Source organism: Zonotrichia albicollis, chromosome 2 (assembly GCF_047830755.1).
Source record: "Zonotrichia albicollis isolate bZonAlb1 chromosome 2, bZonAlb1.hap1, whole genome shotgun sequence".
Taxonomy (NCBI): Eukaryota; Metazoa; Chordata; class Aves; order Passeriformes; family Passerellidae; genus Zonotrichia; species Zonotrichia albicollis.
This window is the reverse complement of record NC_133820.1, coordinates 13,385,257-13,409,777: the sequence shown is the minus strand read 5'-3', so window position 1 is coordinate 13,409,777 and position 24,521 is coordinate 13,385,257. Positions and strand designations below refer to the sequence as shown.

Here is a 24,521-nt window from a genome sequence, read left to right as displayed (position 1 = left end):
AATAAAAAAGGAAATTTTTTAATTTATTTTATTATTAAAGGAGTTGTCCCATCTCATCCATCCCTGGCAGGGATTATCAAACCCAGCCTCACCAGAGGAATCACATCCAGCAGGAACACCAGCAGAGTGCACAGCTCTGAAATGGTGGGAGGAGCGCTCACGTTTTCCAGAGGATACCTCATCCCCGTGGATTTGTTTCTGGAGTGAAAGGAAACAAATTCCATTCTTATGGAACGGTAAAATTCTGGTTACAAGCAAAAAGCTTTGTTAAAATCAGCACAAAACACTGAACAGCTCTGAGGCAAAGGGTTTCTAACAGGGCAGGGGAAAACATTCTGTCAAAACAACCTCAGCTCTGTGTGGTATGATCAACTGCTAATTTTCAGATTGCAGAATCTTCTTTCTTAGAGTTAGAAAATGACAAAAAGACAGATATCATCTAATCAGAGGGTTGGAAGAGACCTTAAAGCCCATTTAGTATCTTTATTTTATTTTTTTATTTTTTTAATATTTATTTTTATTATTTTTTATATTTATTTTATATTTATTAAGACCTCTCCACCTCCCCTCCCAACCCTTTTTCTTTCTTCTGTTGATTTGGAAGGAATTTTTTTTTTTTGTTCCCAGGTTGAAATTCCCATCTAACTGTTCACCTGGCTGCACTCCTGAATTATTTGTGGGCACAACTTACAGACCTGGCTGGTTCTGCCAGGTGTGATGGCCCTTAAAAGCTGCAGAAAATGTTATTATCCTGGACAGACAGCTCTGAAATGGCATTTTTGAGAGCACAACATAAACACACCTGAAACAATCTTCAAAGCATTTGGTCAGGTAATCCCAGAGGAAATCAGTGCTCAAGGATGTGATCAGCAAATTCACTGTTTTGACAATTTCTGAAGCATTTTTGTTCTCTTTGATTGCGCTGAAATGGAGAGAAAAGGAAAGGAAAAGGAGACGTCAGTGAGGATTCACATCACATGAGCTGACGGACTCAAAAATCTCATTTCCCCTTTCTCTACAAGCTAAAAAAATGTTGATTTTTATTTTTTTTTAAAATCAAAGGCTAAATCATTGTGGAGCTGGAGCACCTTTCAGATGATGGGAGTCACAAGGCTGAGCTCTGTCAGCAGCCTGATGTCACTGTGGTCACTCCACACCCATCACATGCAGCAAAACTTCATTTTTTCTCTGCTAATCCAAGAAAAATCCATTGTGGTAGAGAAAAGGAGAAGCCAGAGAAAAAAATTCATCCTCTGGACAGAAAATCACTTTGTTACCACCCAAAACTTCGTTAAACTCCTTCATTTTAACCAGTAAACTTTAAAAAAATGATGCAGTTTCAGCTCAGAGCTGGAAATCTGTCATACCTTGCCAGGGTGTTGCCACTTTGGTTGTAGCTGAGTTTCAGATCAGAACCCAGGGTGTCTTTGCAGTAGGAATAAAAAGCTCTAAGAACTTCCAGGAACAGATCCCCAACAACCTGTGGCCCTGCAAGGAAAGGGAAAAAAAAATCCAGGAATTGTCCACAGAGGAGGGGAAGAAATAATAATTTCAGTGCCCTAAACCTGGAATAATGAAAAAAAAAATAAAAGTACTGTATAAAACATTGCAATGAGTGCTTTTAAAAATGAAAATATAAAAGTTTAAGTGACTAAGAATAGCAGAAAAGGTCAAAGCTTGCTATGTTTGTTTTGATAAGTTTAAATAATTTTTACATTGTTAAATCCATTTCTAAAGAGAGTGAAAGTCTTAATGGCTTAAGGCTCAAGGAGTCAAACTTTATGTTCTGACTGGGAAGATTAAAGTGGATAATGCAGTTTAGCTGAATATCCCTGGTTTAAAAGGGATTTATGATCCCTTTATTTGTACTTTGGATTAATGCAGACTGTCAGGCAGCCAAGCAACACATCCAGCAAGGCAATGTCTCTCATTTTTTTTCTAAATTAGATTAATCAATACATTTCTAACAGAAACAACCTCTTTGGCAACGTCACTCCCCACACAAAATATTTTTTAAAATTTTTCAAGTCACTTTGGTTTGATTCTTTAGTGCAGAAAAGTGAATTTGCCCTTGAAATAAGAAAGGGCAGAGCCTGATCCTGCTGGTGCTGCACGGACAGACAGAGAGGGAAGGACAGATCCACACAGGGGACAAATGGAGCTCAATACAGACACAGGGGTGGAAGTGCTGCTTCAAAGTGCCCTCAGATGCCAGCTCAAGGCTCAGAACCCCAGAATTATCCAGGCTGGGAGAGCCCTTAAGGATCACCCAGTGCCATCACCCCAATCCCTGTCCCCAAGGCCACATCCAGACTGCTCTGGGACAATTCAGGGACTCCAAACCTCCCTGGGCAGCTCAGCCCAAGGCCTGACCACTCTGACAGGGAAATTTTCTGTGCCAATCTCCAACCTGAGCCTGCCCTGGTGCCATCTGAGGCCATTTCCTCTCCTCCTTTCCCTGCCCCTCCTGGCAGGGCCTTGTGCAGAGCCACGAGGGCCCCTGAGCCTCCTTTGCTCCAGCCCCAGCCCCTTCCAGCTCCTCAGGGATTCTGCAGCCCCTTCCAGCTCCTCAGGGATTCTGCAGCCCCTTCCCAGCTCCTCAGGGATTCTGCAGCCCTTTCCAGCTCCCTCAGGGATTCTGCAGCCCCTTCCCAGCTCCGTTCCCTGCCCTTCACACGCTCCAGCCCCTCCAGGGCTCTCCTGCAGGAGCAGAACTGGGCCCAGCGCTCGAGGGACCCAGCACAGAGGGACAATCCTATTGTGGTCATGGTCCCCTGAATGGAGAATAATTAGTATTGACTCTATGACTGCAGAAGGCCGATCAATTGTTTCATTAAGCTATATTATATTATAATACTGTACTGTACTATACTATACTACACTATCTGACTAAGAAGTTTATAACCCTTACTGACAGTCTGACACAGCTCTGACCTGACTGGCCAATCCCTCAAACACCATCCAGTGTCAAATTAAGAAATCACTCTTTGGTAAATAATCTCCACAACACATTCTACATGTAGACAACAACACGTGTAGCAAATGGAGATAAGAATTGTTTCTCATTCTTTTCTCTGAACTTTCTCACAGCTTCCCAGGAAAATCCTGGCAGAGAACCATGTCTATCTGTGTTCAGAGGATGTGACCACAACACAATCCCTGCCCTGCTCCTGCTGCACACACAATTCCCCACCCAGCCCAGCTGCCCTGGGCACCCCTGGGTTTGTGTCCAGCCCTGTCACAGCACCACCAGGGCCTTTCCAGCCTGAGCAGCTCTCAGGACTCTCTGTCCCAGCCTGTAGGGTTGGGCTTGGCAGAACCCCCAGCCTGGGCTGTGCTGACCCTACAGGAGGGCACAGATTTGCATTTCCCTCCCTGGCATCCATCCATGCTCTGCAGGGCTCTGTGGGAATTCCCAAACCTGGGAATTTGTTCCAAGGCAAGGAACAGCCTCCTGCACGCTCCCACACCCACAGGATTAGGGTTGGGCAGGGTTTTATTAAATCCTGCTCAAGTTTGGGATGAACACTTCACCTATTTCAGGCTTGTCCAGGAGGCTGATAAGGATCCGGAAGGGTTTCAGATAAGCCTGGTGCTGCTCCTCTGGGTCAGCCTCTGGGAATTTCTGATGCAGAATCACAATCAAACTCTAGGAAAGGGAAAACATCACAATGTTATCACAGTGTTATCCATCAGAGGCAGATTGTCATCTTAATAAGGGCTGAAGTGTTGCTAAATTTGATTTTGTTTAGGACTGATTACAAATGAACTCTAATTTTCCATCCAGGGTAAACAAATCAATTCCAACTTCCCATCATCTCTACTCAAAGGCTGATCTTAGCCAAAGAAACATTTTTAAATAATTCAGGTAGTTTAAAATTATTGTAAATAATTCAGCCAAGATGCTTCCCTTTGGTTTCCTTAAATTCCATTAATAATCCAATATTGGGATAAAAACAGCACAGATGGAAATGTAACCACAGGGACAGAGAGGGAAGGACAAACCAAAAATTGAGAATAATTCTGGACACAGTTTGAGCTAAAATTGCAAGGATCATGAATTTATCTGGAATATATCTGTATAAAATGAACACCAACCTCAACCAAGAGATCTTTAGAGTATTTTCCAAAGAAATAAACAGCATGGTCTTCAGAAGTGGTAGAGTCTGGAGCAAAAGTGCCACCTTTAATATCAGAACCTACAAGAAAACACAGGCAGGAGGAGCTCAGAGAGCAGCGCAGAGCACTCAGGGGTTTATACTGAATTTACACTGCATTTTTAATCTTTGGCATTTCAACAGCCCACAGGTCCCAGTTTGAGGGCATCCAGATGTTCAGCACAACACATAAATCAAAACCAAGGCCAAATACTGTGGGAATCACTATTTCTTCCAGAAAAATAAGGTTAAAATAGTAACTTTTAGTCCTTTTAGTCCACTGAACAAGCTGAGGATGGAACCAGAATTTATCAGATACCCTGAGATTCAGAGAGAAATAAATTCACCTCTGAAGAGAAGCCCTGTTCACCAAATATTTAATTGTATTAAGGCACTTAATAAATGGCAAATAAACACCACTTTATCATAATTCATTAACAGCTACAGAAGTGTATTTCAATTTTAAACAATGATTTATTTTTGCTCCAAAGCATGCAGAATATGGAAAATCTCTGGATTTGGCACAGTACCTAGCAGCCAGGCATACAATCTCCTGTTGAGGGACATGTCTCTCCTCAGCAGGGTCTGAGTGGCTGCGGACAGGATATAAACCAGATCAGCCCTTCTGAGCAGGATGGTGCTTTCCTTGCAGTCCTGGCGTGGAAAAAAGAAAGATTTTTCAGCTGTTGGTGAGCACTGAAAGGAGTCAAACTGGTGATGGGCTGGGTTTTGAACTGGGAATAAAAACAGTTTGGGGAAAAGGGAACAAAGCATCAACAGGAAAATGGTTTGTGTGCTAAAAACGGCAAGAATTCACAGGATCACAGAATGACCAGGTTGGGAGAGACCTTCAGGGATTTTGAAGGTTCAAAATTCAGCCATTTGGCAATAACAGAGGTGGGAACTGGGCTGCTTGCACAGAACCCACCTTCCATGGAAAAATCCCAAAATAATTCCCTTACCAAAGCTGTGTAAAATGGGAAAAAGAAGAGGATTGCTTCCAGAGTGTTCCTCTGCACCAGGACATTGGAATCCAGCACTGACACACACAAAGACTTTATCTGGAAAAGGAAAACACAACATTTTATTGGATTTTACCATCAAATTAAGGAAAGGAAAGGAAAGGAAAGGAAAGGAAAGGAAAGGAAAGGAAAGGAAAGGAAAGGAAAGGAAAGGAAAGGTGCGGAAAGGTGCGGAAAGGAAAGGAAAGGAAAGGAAAGGAAAGGAAAGGAAAGGAAAGGAAAGGAAAGGAAAGGAAAGGAAAGGAAAGGAAAGGAAAGGAAAGGAAAGGAAAGGAAAGGAAAGGAAAGGAAAGGAAAGGAAAGGAAAGGAAAGGAAAGGAAAGGAAAGGTGCGGAAAGGAAAGGTGCGGAAAGGAAAGGAAAGGAAAGGAAAGGAAAGGAAAGGAAAGGAAAGGAAAGGAAAGGAAAGGAAAGGAAAGGAAAGGAAAGGAAAGGAAAGGAAAGGAAAGGAAGAAAGGAAGAAAGGAAGAAAGGAAGAAAGGAAGAAAGAAAGAAAGAAAGAAAGAAAGATTCAGATACTTATTGATATACCTCATACCTTTGGATGCCTATGAACGATATCTTGTTTAAATAAGAGGATAATTACAATTTAACTCCTGCACCCAAAGTGAGTTAAAACAAATTTTTGTGGCTATTAAAAGAATTGTTAATATTGGGTTTGTAAGAGTACACAATGTCCCAGAGTTACAAGATGTGAAACCTCCCAAAATGCAGATATTACTCTAATTAGCCTTACACTTATTCCATCACTCAACACAAATTGCTCCCTACAGAAGATTTCCATTTCACTGGAAAAATAAAAAAGACACAAAAGCTCAGAACAGCAAACCCTTTGGGAACTGCACATAAAAGCTGCTCTTCAAATGAAATGGATGGAGCAATTTCAGAGCATGGACCTTTCAGTCTCAAAATATTTTTAATTGCATGGCATCCTGATTTAATCCAGACAAGGCTGGGGTTATGGGGTTGTCTTAGGTTACAGGATGTGGCTGGGGCTGTGTGTTCTGTTTCCATTTTTTGAGCTGGGGCAGTTCTCTGCTGTTCCTGGGCAGTTTTTCCTTTCTCTCTCCCACAGCCAACCCTCCCTCCAGGAGATCTCTGCTGCCCATGGCCACTGAGTGTCCCTGCAGGGCTGAGCCAATCCCAGCATCCCATGGGGAGATGCTCCGCCCAGGGGAGGAGCCAAGCATTCCTGCCTGGATCCAATCTGAGGTGCTGGCACAGCAGCACAGGGTCACTGACATCTTTTCATAAAAACCCTTTCTTTGGGATTTTTCCTCTTCTGGGAAGCTGAGGCCCCAGAAGGAGAATTGTAAACGGTTGTTATCTGCTGATGTGGAATGTAACAGGTGCAACTGGGATTGGCCCACGTTCCATGTTTACAATTAAGGGCCAATCAGGGACCAAGTTCTCTGGGACAGATTCACAGAGAGCTCTCTTGTTATCAGATTCCTATTCTATCCTTAGCTTAGCAGCTTCTGAACTTTCCTCTCCATTCCTATTAGTACAGCCATAATGTGTTATATATCATAAAATAATAAATGCAGCCTTCTGATCATGAAGCCAGAGATTCTCGTCCATCTCTCTCACCCTGAAGACCCTTGCAAAGCCTTGCACAGCACAGCAGCCTTTCCAGTGCATTGCCAGAGGAGCAGCTGCCTCTTCCCCTGGAGCTGCAGAGGAAAACTCCCCCCTTGTGCAGGATCCCTGCTGCAGCAGAGCCACAGCTGGCACTGCAGGAGGGCTGAGCCCCCATGGATGGGGCTGGGACACCCCCTGACACACAGGGGGCAGGGCATGGTCTCACTCTGGCAGTGGTTTATTGTGTATTGCTGCATTCTTATTTTTATCTCTATTTATTTTTTTTATTCCTAGTAAAGAACTGTTATTCCCGTTCCCATATTTTTGCCTGAGAGCCCCTTAATTTCAAGATTACAATAATTTGATGGGGCTGTGCCACCACACTGGCCCACAGCGTGCCAGGGCCTGTTCTGACTCTGGCATTGCTGCTTTGTATTACTGTCGGATCTCAAGATCTCAGTCCTAAGATGCTGAGCCTCCGAGACCACCCTTGGGGGGCTCGGGACTCCTGGAATGTTGCCAGAAGTGTCTGGTGGCTGGACTTTGGTCCTGCACAGGAGACGACAAGGATGAGGGCTTCACCGGGTGAATGGTGAAGGGATTAGTTAATTAGAGGGTGAGACACAAGGTTTAAGATTTATGTACAGGGGGGTTTAGAGGAGTAAGATGGAGGAATTGGGGTGTGTCCTGCCCTCCTTCTTCTTCCTCCTCTCCTCCATCTTCTTTGGCCACGGTGGCACCTTTGGATTGGTTAGTACTGAGAGTACACCGAGTTGTAACAATAGATGGTATTGGGGAAAAATGATAAATATTGTATACGTCACAATGGGTATAAAGATACGTGGCTGCCCGGGAGGGCAGAGACAGTGTGCCCATGGCTGACTGCTGAGCGGATCTTTGTTAGGCTGAAAGAACATCTTTTAGATAAACAATTAATAAACATAAAACCAGAAAGAAGAACTGAAGCCTCTTCTCGTCCTTCGATACGCGGGCTGCCCAAGGCCACCCCCGGGCCTTCCAGGCCCCTCAAACAGCCGAGATAAACCGGACATATTACTGCATTCTGATTTTCATTATTTCTTTGAATTTTTTCTCTAGTTAAGAACTGCTATTCCTACTCCCATATCTTTGCCTGAGCGCCTCTTAATTTCAAAATTACAATAACCTGGAGGAGAGGGTTGACATTTTCCATTTCAAAGGAGACTCCTGCCTCCCTTAGCACACACCTGGCTTTCAAAACCCACACAAGGGCGCAAAATGAACTTACAGTGAGTTTATAATCCGTGCCAAGCATGAATTTCTGCTGCTTGCCAGAGAGCTCCCTGTTGATGTGGCTGACAACGAAGAGGGAAGCAGGGAGCCTGATGGAGGGGCTGCCCAGGACACTGCCCCAGAGGGCTCCATAAAACACCTCCTGGCCCATCAGCAGGGACAGCTTCACCAGCAGAGCATCTGTCCTGTACCCAGGCAGAGAAAAAAAAACCAAAAAACCCCTTTGTTAGCTGATTTTATACCACAGAAATGGAATTATAGAGAGTTGATATCATTTATTTGATGTTTTGCAGCTTTGTGTTGTCGATATTTCCCTTTTATCACAGAATCTTTGGGTTGGAAGGGACCCAAAAATCATCTCATTCCAACCCCTGCCATAGGCAGGGAACCTTCCCCTATCCCAGGTGGTGATGGATGGATCTCACTGTCCAAAAATAATCAAACCCACTCAATTTGTCCTTAAAACAAAGCCTCTGTTCACACACTGGAAAGTTCTTCAGGAAATACCTGCAAATATTCAGCTCTGACCAAACAACTGCAGCACCTGTGATTGCACAATGTTTATTGCCAGAGGTGTGAAAAGCTAAATCAGAATCCATTTAAGCAGATGTTAAAATCTGAAAGGCAATTTTATCAGTCTGGGAGCTGGAGGTTATCCTAAAAATTCCTAAAAATTCCTACTTTTGACGCCAACAGGGTCAATTTTTAAGGCACTGGATGAAGAAAAAGAAGAGATGTGAAATTCCCTGGATCCCTGAGAGTGCCCAAGGCCAGGCTGGACAGGACTTGGAGCACCTGGGACAGTGGAGGTGTCCCTGAGGTTCTTTAAAACCCAAACCATTCCAGGATTCCATGAGGTAAAACAACAAATTGCTCACAGGACACCCTGGAATGAATTCCAGACCATCCCACAGAAAATCCTGGGGCTGCAGCACAGCCCCTGCTCTGGAACAATTTGGTATTTTACCATAAAGGAGGAATTCAAACCTCACATGAGGAATGCAAGGTTGAGAAAAGAGGAAAATCCCAGCTCAGAAGAGGAAACACCTCCCAGCGTGATGGGTTTTTTCATTTCTTTATAAAAAATTTCCTAAAAGCAAGTTTTCCTCTGCCATTTTCTGTGTGAGTGCACAAAGTCAGGGAAATTTGGAGCTGGAAATGGAGTCTGGGCTGAAGCACAACCTCAGCACTTTGTTCTCTTGCAGGAACAGCAGGAGATGGATTAATTTTAGCTCTCAATATTGAAGGTTCTGAAAACACTCTGTGGAGAACCTCACATGAAAAAGAATTGAAAATTAACCTGACACAGCTTCTGACAAGATATTCTTGCACAGAATCACTGCAATGAGTAAACAAAAGTCCCTCATGGAAATTTTTATTTTTAAAAAACCCAATTAAATTAATTTTAACATAAATATTTCCCAAGATTTATGAAATTTATGTCTGATCCTGTTTGTTCAAAGAGGAAAATAATGCCATCAAAAATAGGGGAAAATATGTAAAACCAGAGGTCAGATCTTGGAAGTTCATCTGTTTAAATTTAGTCCTCAATATTGAAGGTTCTGAAAACACTCTGTGGAGAACCTCCCATGAAAAAGAATTGAAAATTAACCTGACACAGCTTCTGACAAGATATTCTTACCACAGAATCATTGCAATGAGTAAACAAAATAACAACTCCCTCATGGAAATTGGTATTTCACAAACAAACAAACAAAACATTGAATTAATTCTAACATAAATATTTGCCAATATTTATGAAATATATGTCAGATCTTGTTTGTTCAAAGAAGAAAATAATGCCATGAAAAATAGGAGAAAAAGGTGTAAAACCAGAGGTCAGATCTTGGAAGTTCATCTGTTTAAATTTAGTCCTTAATATTGAATGTTCTGAAAACACTCAGCAGAGAGCTTCTCATGAAAAAGAATTGAAAATTAACCTGACACAGCTTCTAACAAGATATACTTACCACAGAATCATTGCAATGAGTAAACAAAAGAAAAACTCCCTCATGGAAATTTGTATTAAAAAAACCAAACCCAATTAAATTAATTTTAACATAAATATTTCCCAATATTTATGAAATAGATCCTATTTGTTCAAGGCAAAGAGGAAAATGATGCCATCAAAAATGAGGGGAAAAAATGTAAAACCAGAGGTCAGATCTTGGAAGTTCATCTGATTAATTTTAATTCTCAATTTGAAAGTTCTGAAAATACTCAGCAGAGAGACTCTCATCAAAGAGAATTGAAAATTAATCTAACACAGCTTCTGACAGGATATTCTTACCACAGAATCATTGCATTGAGTAAATAAAAGAAAAACTCCCTCATGGAAATTGGTATTAAAAAAACCCAAACCCAATTAAATTAATTTTAACATAAATATTTCCCAAGATTTATGAAATTTATGTCTGATCCTGTTTGTTCAAAGAGGAAAATAATGCCATGAAAAATAGGGGAAAAGGTGTAAAACCAGAGGTCAAATCTTGGAAGTTCATCTGATTCATTTTAGTCCTCAATATTGAAGGTTCTGAAAACACTCAGCAGAGAGCCTCTCATCAAAAAGAATTGAAAATTAACCTAACACTGCTTCTGACAGGATATTCTTGCACAGAATCATTGCAATGAGTAAACAAAAGAAAAAGTCCCTCATGGAAATTGGTATTAAAAAAACCCAAACCCAATTAAATTAATTTTAACATAAATATTTGCCAAGATTTATGAAATATATGTCAGATCCTGTTTGCTCAAAGAGGAAAATAATGACATCAAAAATAGGGGAAAAAGTGTAAAACCAGAGGTCAGATCTTGGAAGTTCATCTGATTAATTTTAATTCTCAATTTGAATGTTCTGATAACACTCAGCAGAGAGCCTCTCACGAAAAAGAATTGAAAATTAACCTGACACAGCTTCTGACAGGATATTCTTGCACAGAATCATTGCAATGAGTAAACAAAATAACAGCTCCCTCATGGAAATTGGTATTTCAAAAACAACCCAAATAAATTAATTTTAACATAAATATTTCCTAATATTTATGAAATAGATCCTATTTGTTCAAGGCAAAGAGGAAAATGATGCCATCAAAAATAGGGGAAAAAGGTGTAAAACCAGAGGTCAGATCTTGGAAGTTCATCTGATTAATTTTAGTCCTCAATATTGAATGTTCTGAAAACACTCAGTGGAGAACTTCTCATGAAAAAGAATTGAAAATTAACCTAACACATCTTCTGACAAGATATTCTTGCACAGAATCATTGCAATGAGTAAATAAAACTCCCTCATGGAAATTGGTATTAAAAAAAAACCCATTTAAATTAATTTTAACATAAATATTTCCCAAGATTTATGAAATATATGTCAGATCCTGTTTGCTCAAAGAGGAAAATAATGCCATGAAAAATAGGGGGAAAAGCTGTAAAACCAGAGGTCAGATCTTGGAATTTAATTTTTAATTCCCATTAATTCCCTGCCCCATATTTTTGCTAGATTATACAGAAATATTGGAAATAATTCAGCTGCTCTCTCATGTTACAGAATTCAAACAGAATTTATCTCCAGAGCAGTGGTTTGGGAGTCAGGTGAATTATTTAGGAGCCAGAAGAGCTTTAAGAATTTTTTTATTTTTTTCTCTCAGCATTTCTATTTTTAACCCTCCTTTTCCTCTTCTCTTTTTTAATCCTCCTTTTCCTCTTTTCTTCTCCTCCTGGGATGAAAACAGAGAGGAAAGGGATTTTTTATTTCAGCACTTTTCCAGGTCCCACCATTCAAAAAAGCTCTTTTATCGACAGAAATCCGACAGAATTTTTTTTGAGAATTCCCTAGAAAATCAAACCACTGGATATTGCTTCCATGAAAATGGAATAATTAATATTACCTGTCATAAATTTCTGATCCTTCTTCCAGGCCAGGCAGCAGCCCAATGACAAAGGCCTGGAGACCGGGCAGGAGGGATTTTTGGAGAGGGAGAAAATATTTCTCATACAAGCCCAGCAGAACAGGTCTCACTGACATCGCTGCATTTGCCAGCAGAGGGAACAAACCTGAGCTTTAATTAAAAAAAAAAAAAAGACAAAATGAGAGTTAATTTAAATAGATGGAGATGGTTATACCTTAAAAAAAAAAAAAAAATTAAAATGACTAAAAAGGATTCTTAGTGAGCCCCATTTGTGCCTTAGGAAAAAAATAAATAAAATTCAAATTACCTGTACAGGAATAAATCCTTGGCAAGCCATTTGGTGCCAATGATTTTGAAGATGATTTCGTAGGTTTCTAAAGCCTTTAAGTGCACGCCACTGGGCAGGGCTGGGTGCAGGCACTGGGATAATCTTTTACTGATGATCAACCTTCGGGGCAGCAGCGAATATTTCAGGTTACTCTGCAGAGCCTGGGGAGACAGGAGAGGGGAAGAAAAAGTAATAATGAGAAATGTAAAATATCTAATATGTGTTTATTAAAGCTTGGGGAGAAAGGAGAGGAAAAAGTGAAAAAAAAAGTGAAAAAAGAGTGAAAAAGTGAAATATAAAATATCAAATGGCTGTTTATTAAAGCCTGAGGAGAAGAAATAGTTATAAAGCAAAATATAAAATATCTAGTGGCTGTTTATTAAAGGTTGAGGAGAAAGGAGAGGAAAAGAAGAGTAAAAAAAGTGAAAAAAAGTGAAAAAGTGAAATACAAAATATCTAATGGCTGTTTATTAAATGTGAGGAGAAAGGAGAGGAGAAGAAAGAGTGAAAAAAAGTGAAGAGTGAAAAAGTGAAATATAAAATATCTAATGGCTGTTTATTAATGCCTGAGGAGAAGAAATAGTTATAAAGTGAAATATAAAATATCTTGTAGCTGTTTATTAAAGGTTAAGGAGAAAGGAGAGGAGAAGAAGTTATAACGTGAAATATAAAATATCCAATGGCTGTTTACTAAAGCTTGAGGAGAAAGGAGAAAAAATAGTTGTAATGGGAAATATAAAATATCAAATGGCTGTTTATTAAATGTTGAGGAGAAAGGAGAGGAAAAAGTGGAAAAAAAAAGTGAAAAAAGAGTGAAAAAGTGAAATACAAAATATCAAAAGGCTGTTTATTAAAGGTTGAAGAGAAAGGAGAGAAATTAGAATGTGAAATATAAAATATCTAGTGGCTACTTATTAAAGGTTAAAGAGAAATGAGTGGAGAAGAAAGATTGAAAAAAAGTGAAAAAAGAGTGAAAAAGTGAAATATAAAATATCCAATGGCTGCTTATTAAAGCTTGAGGAGAAGAGTTATAACGTGAAATATAAAATATCCAATGGCTTTTTATTAATGCCTGAGGAGAGAGGAGAAGAGTTATAATGAGAAATATAAAATATCTAATGGCTGCTTATTAAAGCTTGAGGAGAAATGAGAGGAGAAGAAATAGTTATAAATTAAATATAAAATATCTAATGGCTGTTTATTAAAGCTTGAGGAGAAATGTGAGAAGAAAGAGTGAAAAAAAGTGAAAAAAGAGTGAAAAAGTGAAATACAAAATATCCAATGGCTGCTTATTAAAGCATGAGGAGAAGAGTTATAACGTGAAATATAAAATATCTAATGGCTGTTTACTAAAGCTTGAGGAAAAAAGAGATGGGTTATAAAGTGAAATATAAAATATCTAATAGCTGTTTATTAAAGGTTAAAGAGAAAGGAGAGGAGGAGAAATAGTTATAAAGTGAAATAGAAAATATCTAATATGTGTTTATTAAAGCTTGAGGAGAAAGGAGAGGAAAAAGTGAAAAAAAAAGTGAAAAAAGACTGAAAAAGTGAAATCTAAAATATCTAATGGGTGCTTATTAAATGTTGAGGAGAAAGGAGAGGAAAAAGTGAAAAAAAAAGCGAAAAAAAGTGAAAAAGTGAAATATAAAATATCTAATGGCTGTTTATTAAAGCTTGAGGAGAAGAGTTATAATGTGAAATATATAATATCTAAAAGCTTTTTATTAAAGGTTGAGGAGAAAGAAGAGGAGAAGAGTAATAAGAAATGACTTATTTCTTATGGGAAATATTATCTTCTCTTGAGGAGAAAGGAGAGGAAAAAGTGAAAAAAAAAGTGATAAAAGAGTGAAAAAGTGAAATATAAAACATCAAATGGCTGCTTATTAAAGCCTGAAGAGAAGAAATAGTTATAAAGCAAAATATAAAATATCTCGTAGCTCTTTATTAAAGGTTGAGGAGAAAGGAGAAAAGAAGAAAGTGAAAAAAAAGGGAAAAAAAGTGAAAAAGTGAAATATAAAATATCTAATGGCTGTTTATTAAAGCTTGAGGAGAAGAGTTATAATGTGAAATATATAATAACTAAAAGCTTTTTATTAAAGGATGAGGAGAAAGGAGAGGAGAATAAAGAGTTAGAAAGTGAAATATAAAATATCTAATGGCTGTTTTTTAAAGTTTGAGGAGAAAGGAGAGGAGATAAAGAGTTTTAAAGTGAAAAATTAAATATCTAATGGCTGTTTATGGAGATGAAAGAGTTTTAAAGTGAAAATTGAAATCTCTAATGGCTGTTTATTAAAGCTTGGGGAGCACAGTGGGAAGAGTTTGAACTCCCAATTGCATTTTTTACAGCAGAACTCTGCAGCTGAGTTTTTATTTGGGATCAGCCATGGAAAAATCGGAAAATAATAATTCTTTAATAATCTTTTTCCAATAAATTTTTCTAGCAAACAATATCTGAAACAAAAAAAAAAAAACAAACTTTGCAACCAGAGCAGAGATGATGAAAGGGGACAAAAGCTCTGGAATTCTCTGTGGCTGCACTGGGCTGGATAACTCACGGCTTTCACGTGCACGTTTAGGACAGGAAATACTTCAATAAGATTTGAAAAAAAAATTTTAAAAAATTTTAGAAAAAACTGTGTGTCCCTTCTTGGGAAAGGGAACTCCTTTCCTTGAGCCAGCAGAGCATTTCAGCAGGGAAATAAATCAGTTCTCTCTTCAAGTCACAGACAATCAAAAAGAAAATTTGCAAGTGAAGGGCACTGCAGGCTTTGCTCAATGGGCAAACACAAACAGATGTGTTGGAGTTCTGGGTGCTGAGAATTCCAGATTTTCTGTGCTGCCAGGCACTGACCCCCAGAGAACACTGCACTGACCTGAGGGCCTGGAGAAAGTTCCAGAATTCAATAATAAAACTGAGATTAAAGGTGTGGAGTTTGAACAGAAGTGTGTGATATCACAGGGTGGGAAACTCAGAGTTTATGGGTTTAGAATACAGGAATAGACAGAAAGCAAGATGGAGGTTTTAGGGTGGAGGCTGCTCCTTCTCCTTCTCCTTCTCCTTCTCCTTCTCCTTCTCCTTCTCCTTCTCCTTCTTCTTCTCCTCCTTTTCCTTTTCCTTCTCTTCTCCTTCACATTCTTCTTTTCCTCCTCCTTCTCCTCCTCCTCCTCCTCCTCCTCCTCCTCCTCCTTCTCCTTCTCCTCCTCCTCCTCCTCCTCCTCCTCCTTCTCCTTCTCCTCCTCCTCCTCCTTCTCCTTCTCCTTCTCCTTCTCCTTCTCCTTCTCCTTCTCCTTCTCCTTCTCCTCCTTCTCCTTCTCCTCCTCCTCCTTCTCCTTCTCCTCCTCCTTCTCCTTCCCCTTCTCCTCCTCCTCCTCCTTCTCCTTCTCCTTTTCCTTCTCCTCCTTCTCCTCCTCCTCCTCCTTCTCCTTCTCCATGGGTTTGGGTGGTTTTGTGTCATTGGATAAAAAAGTCCCCATTGCGGGCACGGGTGGTTGGGTATTGGGTTAAAAGTGAAAATAATTGAGGTGTCATTTCTTAATTGGACAGTTTATCCTTCAAAGGCCTTGTAATGAAAGACAGTTAATTATTTTGTGACTCGTCAGTGAAATACTGCAGAACTCACTGCTGTGAGACTGCAACATAAATAAGAAATCACAAACATCTGAGCCAGAACGTGAATTAGGGTCTGAAGTTCCTTCAACCCTGACCTCGACAGAGGCAGAAAAACAAAGCTGAAAACCAGCACTGATCTTCCAGAGCCTGTGGACATTTGGGATATTTTCAGGATCAGGCAAATTCTTGTCTCTTCCCAAAATGAAATCATGGTTTTATCCTATGGAATCCCATGGTTTTATCCTGTGGAATCCAATGGTTTTATCTTATGGAATCCCGTGGTTTTATCTTATAGAATCCTGTGGTTTTACCCTGTGGAATCCCGTGGTTTTATCCTGTGGAATCCAATGGTTTTATCTTATGGAATCCCATGGTTTTATCCTATGGAATCCTGTGGTTTTATCTTATGGAATCCCACGGTTTTACCCTATGGAATCCCGTGGTTTTATCTTATGGAATCCCGCGGTTTTACCCTATGGAATCCCGCGGTTTTATCCTATGGAATCCCGTGGTTTTACGCTATGGAATCCCATGAGTTTACCCTATGGAATCCCGTGGGTTTACCCTATGGAATCCCGTGGGTTTATCCTGTGGAATCCCATGGTTTTACCCTATGGAATCCCACGGTTTTATCCCGTGGAATCCCGTGGTTTTATCTTATGGAATCCCATGGTTTTATCCTATGGAATCCCGTGGGTTTATCCTATGGAATCCTGTGGTTTTACCCTATGGAATCCCGTGGTTTTACCCTATGGAATCCCATGGTTTTATCCTATGGAATCCTGTGGGTTTATCCTGTGGAATCCCGTGGTTTTACCCTATGGAATCCCGTGGTTTTACCCTATGGAATCCCGCGGTTTTACCCTATGGAATCCCGTGGTTTTATCCTACGGAATCCCGTGGTTTTATCCTACGGAATCCCGCGGTTTTATCCTATGGAATCCCGCGGTTTTATCCTATGGAATCCCATGGTTTTATCTTATGGAATCCCATTGTTTTATCCTATGGAATCCCGTGGTTTTATCCTATGGAATCCCGTGGTTTTATCCCATGGAATCCTTTCCGACTTGAGGCGGTTCTGTTTTGCCTGGAAAAGCAGCAGGAAGTGGAATAACCATCCCTGGAATGAACCCACAGCAGGTGACTTTACCCCGAGCACTCCTCAGCAGGAAGGGGAGGAGATAAAACCCTTGTAGACAGAGAGAGAGCAGCTGACAGGAAATTTATATAACAACATAAATAAATTTACCCAAGAAGAAAAAAAAGGTTGGGATTTTACAACAACAGCAAACAGAAAATCCAACCCCTCCTCCTCTCCCCACAGCCGAGCTCATTTAATCGACGATAAAAACCAGAATCCAAAAATCATTATTTCACATATTTATGGAGTTGCTTTTTTGATACCTGTTATTTTTAAGGCCTTTTACTCATCTGGCACACGAATAATATTATTTCAACATTAAAATCCTTAAGAGTTAATGATTCCTTCCTTTAATGCGAAGATTTCTGGAAAGCTGGACTTTGAAATTTTCTATTTATATTGCTTGGCTTCTATTTGCCCACACCCTCTCTGCATATTTAGAGATAGAAAAGGAGATAATTACAAAAAAAAGCAGGCCAGTGGTAAATTGTGATCATTTATTTATGGGGAGTTTTGGAAGGAATTTGAGATGGGATTTTTAAATTGTTTTTGATGATGTGTTTTGGGTTTTTTTTATTTTTTACATGGGTAAAAAAAAAGTCTGGTTTACATTTTTACAGTGTGGTTTAGAAGGTTACAAGACTTTTAGTTATAAGACTTTTTAAGGAGTTATTGACTAATAAAACACTGTTAATAAGGATATTTATGGTTTTGACCTAATTTTGAAATATTTTGGTTTATGGACTTATACTGTAGTATAAGTTTTCTTAGTTAATTAAAACACATCAACTCATAGTATTGTATTTCAAATTCTGTATCTACTTTTGTAGTTATTTTTCCTATATTTTAAACTTTAAAACTCTAAACTTTTTTTTTACTTAGTTTAACAAGTAAGTTTTTGTTCCATAATATAAATTTATATTATTTTGTTCCATATTATAAATTTATATTATAAATTTATATTATATATATAATATATATAATTATATATATTGTTATCTATCTATCTATCTATCTATCTATATAGAACAAAAGATACATATTTTGTTCTATATTATAAATTTGTTCTATATTATAAATTTCCATTTTCACTTTTAGCACCCAAGTTTTGAAGCCTTTTCCAAGGTTTCAGATTAAATCTTGTGTTTAATTCTAAGTTTTGGTTTACAGGCTCAAAATTCTGAGAGTTTCTTGTATTCTGGATTCTAACAGCAAATATTTTCCCTCTCAGTGTTCAGACTGAACAAATACTATCTTAATATTCCAATATTTAAATATTAACCAGGCAGAAAATTGAAATATTCAGTTTATGCTACAGAGCATCAGCAATATTGGCACCTCAGCTTTGCTTCCAGCATTTCCTGAGGATCTGAAGGAAATAAGAACTCCCTTCCCCAAACATCAGGGATAATGATATTTAATGATAAAGTGAATATTTAGAATCAGGGAATTATTTGGAAAGGAAACTTCCACTATCCCAGGGTGCTCCAAATCCCATCCCTGATAACTGGAACACCAAAAGAGATTATACACTGAATTTCAGGGAAATTGTGATAACCAGTGTGGTGGTTTTAGTTTGAAACTGGGTGGAAATCAGAATTTTGTGTAGTGGTTTTGGTTTGTTAATTTAGGATTTCTTTAATTTTAAGATTTTTTGGTTTAAGGTATTAAAGAGTGTGGTGTGTTTTGGTGTTGGTTAATTAGCCATTATTCTTATTATATAATTAGCAATTAGTTCTTATAATAATTAACAATTAGTTCTTATTTTTTGTTGCGAGGTAGGAAGATAGGATTAGGACAAAGATAAAGCAGGTTGAAAACTTTAAAAGGATATAAAGAAAATTTTACTAAAAGTAACTAAAGGCAAGAAAAGTAATAAGAATGAAACCTTTTAGAATATTAATTTTTCTCCTACAATCTTTCTCTTTTCACTGATAACGTAAAGAAACCAAATTTAAAATTTCCAGTTAGTTTACTACTTTTAAAATAGTCTTTATTTAGTTTAGTTGGGGAGGGAAGTTTTTCTTGTTAATGTTATGGAGACTTCTCCACGAGAGGAAAAAAAACCAGTTGTCTTAATTAATTAATTAATTAATAATGGGGGCACAGGATTAATTTCAAAATTAGAATAAAAGAAGAGAAAGTTGTGGTGTCACTATTTTACCTTGGGTGGCAGAGCTGTGGGACCGGCCTGGTGACACTGGCAAATGTCACCTGCTCTGACCCAGGGACCGGATTGGTGACACTGGCAAATGTCACCTGCTCTGATTGGGGACCGGCTTGGTGACACTGGCAAATGTCACCTGCTCTGGGCTTGGTGACACTGGCAAATGTCACCTGCCCTGATTTGGGACCGGCCTGGTGACACTGGCAAATGTCACCTGCTCTGATTTGGGGACCTGCTTGGTGACACTGGCAAATGTCACCAGCTCTGGGCTTGGTGACACTGGCAAATGTCACCTGCTCTGACTCTGGGACCTGCCTGGTGACACTGACAAATGTCACCTGCTCTGATTGGGGACCTGCTTGGTGACACTGACAAATGTCACCCGCTCTGACCCAGGGACCTGCCTGGTGACACTGGCAAATGTCACCTGCTCTGATTGGGGACCTGCCTGGTGACACTGGGACATTGCAAAACTGAGCAGAATTTTTATTGCTGTAACTTTTTCTTGCTTGCCCTGGCATTGGTGTTGGGCAATGCCCTTTCCTGACCCACAGATGGGGCAGCTGAGAGGGTTTTAAAAACCTTTATTCCATTTTCTGTCTCATGTGAAGGGTGAGACAATACAGATGTTATAATTCACAATCAGAAGCCAATTATTTAATCATTCCAATGCACTGTAAGTTGTATTTTGAAATATCCTGAGCTTCCACAAAAGGAAAAAGAACAAAGAATCAGGGTCCAGGAATGCTGGAATTTAACTTTGGCTGCCAGAGGCGAATAAACTCCAAATCCCATCCCACACCTTCTTCTCTGCTCAGAATTTCTCTGAAATTGGGCTATAAAAATACAGAATTCTCTACAAAAGGAAAAATTGCTATTTTTTGCACCTGTGCCCTAAAATTAAACCACAAGCACAGAGGAATATTTGGATTTCCTCAGTTCCTGGCACTAGAAATCTGTTAAAAATAATTATAAAAACTCCATCAAATCCAGGAAATATTTTTATTTCCATCACTAGAGTTCCAGGAAAAGGCAGCATTAATTTCTAAGATTATCTTCAATTAGGAAATACCTAATAATAGAATCCATAATTCTTGCTAATATATAGTAATCTAATAATCTAATAAAATATCATAATAATAAAATAATATAATAATGAAATAATATAATTATTTAATTCTTGTTTAAACAACAGTGGCTCTGAATACAATGGGACAAAAAGAACCTGTGATCCTTTTTTCCACTGATTCATTTTCCAAGTTAAAAAAAAATTCCCAAACATAACTCCAGCTTCTATAGAAATACCATAAATAGAATTAATTTTAAAATAGGAGAATGAATTTTAAATTTGGTTGTAAGGAAAGTAGGAGTTGGATTAAAATTTGTTTATAATATATAAAAATCTATGTTGTAAATATAAAAATGTTTATCCAAGGATTATAAGATTTATATTATATTTTGATTCCTCCTATTTATATAATATTTCTATACTTACATCTGACCATTTATAATATTTTTATTATTTAGTATCCATATTCTAATAGTGGAATATAATATTTGTATAAACATTAGCTACAAATATATAAATATTATTTATATTATGATAATTTAATTCTTTCTATTGATATAATATTTCTATATTTGCATCTTCCCATTTACATTCTTATTAGAATATTTATATTCTAATACCATAATATATTTATCTAAATTTTAAACATAACTATTAATTATATAAATAGTAAGATATAAGATTTATATTATATTTTGATTCCTCCTGTTTATATAATATTTCCATACTTACATCTGCCCATTTATATGATTATTATTATATAGTATCCATATTCTAATAAATAATATAATATAATATTTGTATAAATATTATGTAATATAATAAATATTATATAATATATATTATATTATATATATTATATAGATTATAAAATATAATATTTGTATAAATATTAGCTACAAATATTATATAAAAATATTTATATAGTAATATTTTAATTCTTTCTATTGATATAATATTTCTATATTTGCATCTGCCCATTTATCTTCCTATTAGAAATATTATTTTCCACTGGTTCCCATTTCCCACCATGACCTATTACACCAACATTATCCAAAATAAACCCCAAATCCTTCCCTTACAAGTTTGGGGTGTGAAATAAAAGAGCAAATTCTGCCAATTCTCTCATGCTCACCCCTGGCCCCTGCAGGTTTGAATCTGAAGGGGAAATTCATCTCTGCTGACCTCAGAATCCCCAAATCAGCCCAAAAAAAAGGGGTAAAAAAGGGGTAAAACTGCAGGAATTCCTCAGGCTCCCCAAAACACCAACAAGGAACAAGCACAGACTTGGGACAACATTCCCTGACCTACTTTGGGCAAGGGATGAGTCACAGAACGAAAAATAAACCAAAATAAACCAAATATTCCTCTGCCTGCCTCAAAGCAATGCAAGGTGGAATGAAATGTCACGTCACATAAAGCTCACCTGCCGTCAATGACAAAATAAAATAAAATAAAAATATATATAATATATAATATATAGTATATTATATATAATATATAATATATCATATCATATAATATAATATACATAATATATAATATATAATATATAATATACCTCATATATAATGTATAATATATACTATATATGACATGTGATATGTAACATATTATATATAACATATAATATATAATGTATAATGTATAATGTATGATATGTGATATATAATATATAATATATGGGATATAATATATAATAGATAATATATAATATATAAAATAAATCTCTGCAGATCTGCCAACTGAGCATTCAGATATATATTATATTATATTATATTATATTATATTATATTATATTATATTATATTATATTATATTATATTATATTATATATATTATATATATTATATATAATATAATATAATATATATAATAATATTCATAAGCACCTCCTGATAAAAATCAACAATAATATTTATAATAATATGTATAATAATATTCATAATAATATTCATAATAATATTCATAATAATATTTATAATAATATTCACAATAATATTTCTATTAGAGGCTGTCAGAGACCACCAGGAGTTCAGGGAATTGTTGGAATCCCAAATACAAAAATCTCAGAATTTTGGGCTTGGAAGCCAAAGCTCAGAATTAAACCCAGGATTTGATTTGAGATCTTGGAAAAGGCTCCCAAACTGAGGTGCTGGAAGCAAAAATGTGAATTTATATTTAAAGCAGAGAAAAGTTAAGCTAAGTAAAAGAAAGTTTGAAGTTTTAAAATTTAAGATATTAAAAAATTAAAAATAGCTAGAAAGGTAAACAGAGAAATTAGAATGCAGCACTGCAGGTTTGTGTCACAACATAATTAGCTAAGAATAATTAGCTACAGCTTACAATGTAGCATGAGTCCATAAAACAAAATATTTAAAGACTGAGTCAAAAACATAAATATCCTTATTAACAGTGTTTTATTAGTCAATAACTCCTTAAAAATCTCACAACTTAAGGGTCTTGTGACCTTTAAATAAAAGCTTTGACTCAGAAAACATTCCAAAACTTGTCATTAATTCTTTTCTAGAAAAGCTTTTTAGCTGCTCTAGAGTGATGCAAAAATTGAATTAATTAAGTTCTTATGAATTTAATTTATTAGAATTAATTTTATATTATCATTATAATTATTATAATATTATTATATAATATATATTATAATATATATTATATATATACTATATATATAAGAATATATATAAAAATATATAAAAATTATAATAAAAATATATAAAAATATATAAAAATATATATAATATATATTATTATATATAAAATATATATATTATATATTATATATAATTATTATATTATTAATTAATTTTATTATTTTAAAATAATTTAATTTAATTAGAATTAAAGTTTTGTTGCAAAAATTTGAATTAATTAGAATTAAATTAATTAAATGAAGTTATATTAACTAAGCAGCATGAAGACAGCAAATACCATTTGCAGGAAAGCTCTTTCACCAGAATTGCTCACTTTTTCATATAAATTTCTCACATTTATTTTTATATAAACATGAGCAATTCACCAGAATTTCTCACATTTATATAAAAAAATACCAACTTAGCTCCTTCCATTATTTTTCTCGAGTGAATTTTTAATTTTTTGAAGTGCTGGAAATGCCAGAAAAGTTTATAACAATACAAATATCACAAAGAAATAATAAAATTCCCCTCCCACTGTACCTTGTTGAGCTTGCCAAGGGAAGAGATCAGGTCTGCCCATTCACTGGATGATTCAAAGTTCCTCAAAGCTTTCTCAATTGCTGAAGAATAATTCCTGTATCTGTAATCCCCCAGCAAATCCTGCTCTTCTGGATCCATCCCGGCTGCTCATAGCAAGGTGGAGCCTCCTGGAAAAATCAGATGTGCCAAAGAGTTACAAAAATCACCCAAATTTCAGCTCTGCCACAGCTGAGATCATAAATATGGAGCAGCATTGGCAGCACAATAAACGAGTTAAAATTTCAATACAAAGTTAAAAATAATTCTCAAAATTATTTTGACTCCCCGCTGGGTTTTCCAAGAGAAAATTTTGAATTTTTCAGTCACTTTTTCAGTCACATTTTCCCATTCCACACACAATAACAAAGGGGAGGATTCCAAAATCTCCCTTCAAGGAGTTGGGAATTGCCAATTCTCAAGTTATAAATTGAGAATTTAGAACTCATCCCCTCAGCTCTGGAATTGGGAATATTCCTGGAGCAGGGAATGGGGAATATTCCTGGAGCCTGGAATTGGGAATATTCCCTGTGCAAACACAATTTCCATGGGGATTCCTGCTCAAGGGCTCTCAGCCCTCAGTAAAAGGAGCTCCAGGTTAAAAATTTCAATACAAAGTTAAAAATAATTCCCAAAATTATTTTGACTCCCCACTGACCTTTCCAAGAGAAATTTTGAATTTTTCAGTCACATTTTCAGTCACATTTTCCTATTTCCTTTTGGGAAGGTGTTTTCTCATCCCACAAACAATAACAAAGGGGAGGATCCCAAAATCTCCCTCCAAGGAGTTGGGAATTGCCAATTCTCAAGTTGTAAATTGAGAATTTAGAACTCATCCCCTAAGCTCTGGAATGGGGAGCCTGGAATGGGGAATATTCCTGGAACATCAAAATATTCTTAATATTCTTCTAGAATAGTTTAAAAATGCTTAGGTTTAGGTTTAGGTTTAGGTTTAGGCCAATCCTTGCTGCTGAAGTCCAAGATATTGTGCCAAAATGCCAAGCCATGCATTATAGTCTCCCTCTAGTTCAACAAACCACCCAAAA

At 36.9% G+C, this 24,521-nt stretch overlaps 1 protein-coding gene across 3 annotated transcripts in view; it reads right to left on the bottom strand.

The window, feature by feature from the left end:
- The window catches only part of DOP1B (DOP1 leucine zipper like protein B), a 55,506-nt gene that overhangs the window by 29,013 nt on the left and 1,972 nt on the right, over positions 1–24,521 (bottom strand). For all 3 annotated transcript variants that reach the window (XR_012578392.1, XM_074533871.1, XM_074533866.1), the window contains 11 exons: positions 23,440–23,606; positions 12,241–12,422; positions 11,913–12,083; positions 8,027–8,216; positions 5,120–5,218; positions 4,688–4,811; positions 4,099–4,199; positions 3,535–3,649; positions 1,368–1,488; positions 803–922; positions 93–198 (listed from right to left, as the gene is read on the bottom strand). Coding sequence is in view for 2 of the 3 variants with exons in the window: in XM_074533871.1 (XP_074389972.1) it covers positions 93–198; positions 803–922; positions 1,368–1,488; positions 3,535–3,649; positions 4,099–4,199; positions 4,688–4,811; positions 5,120–5,218; positions 8,027–8,216; positions 11,913–12,083; positions 12,241–12,422; positions 23,440–23,577 (1,467 nt within the window). In the remaining variant the exon portion in view is untranslated. The remainder of the gene's footprint in view (positions 1–92; positions 199–802; positions 923–1,367; positions 1,489–3,534; positions 3,650–4,098; positions 4,200–4,687; positions 4,812–5,119; positions 5,219–8,026; positions 8,217–11,912; positions 12,084–12,240; positions 12,423–23,439; positions 23,607–24,521) is intronic.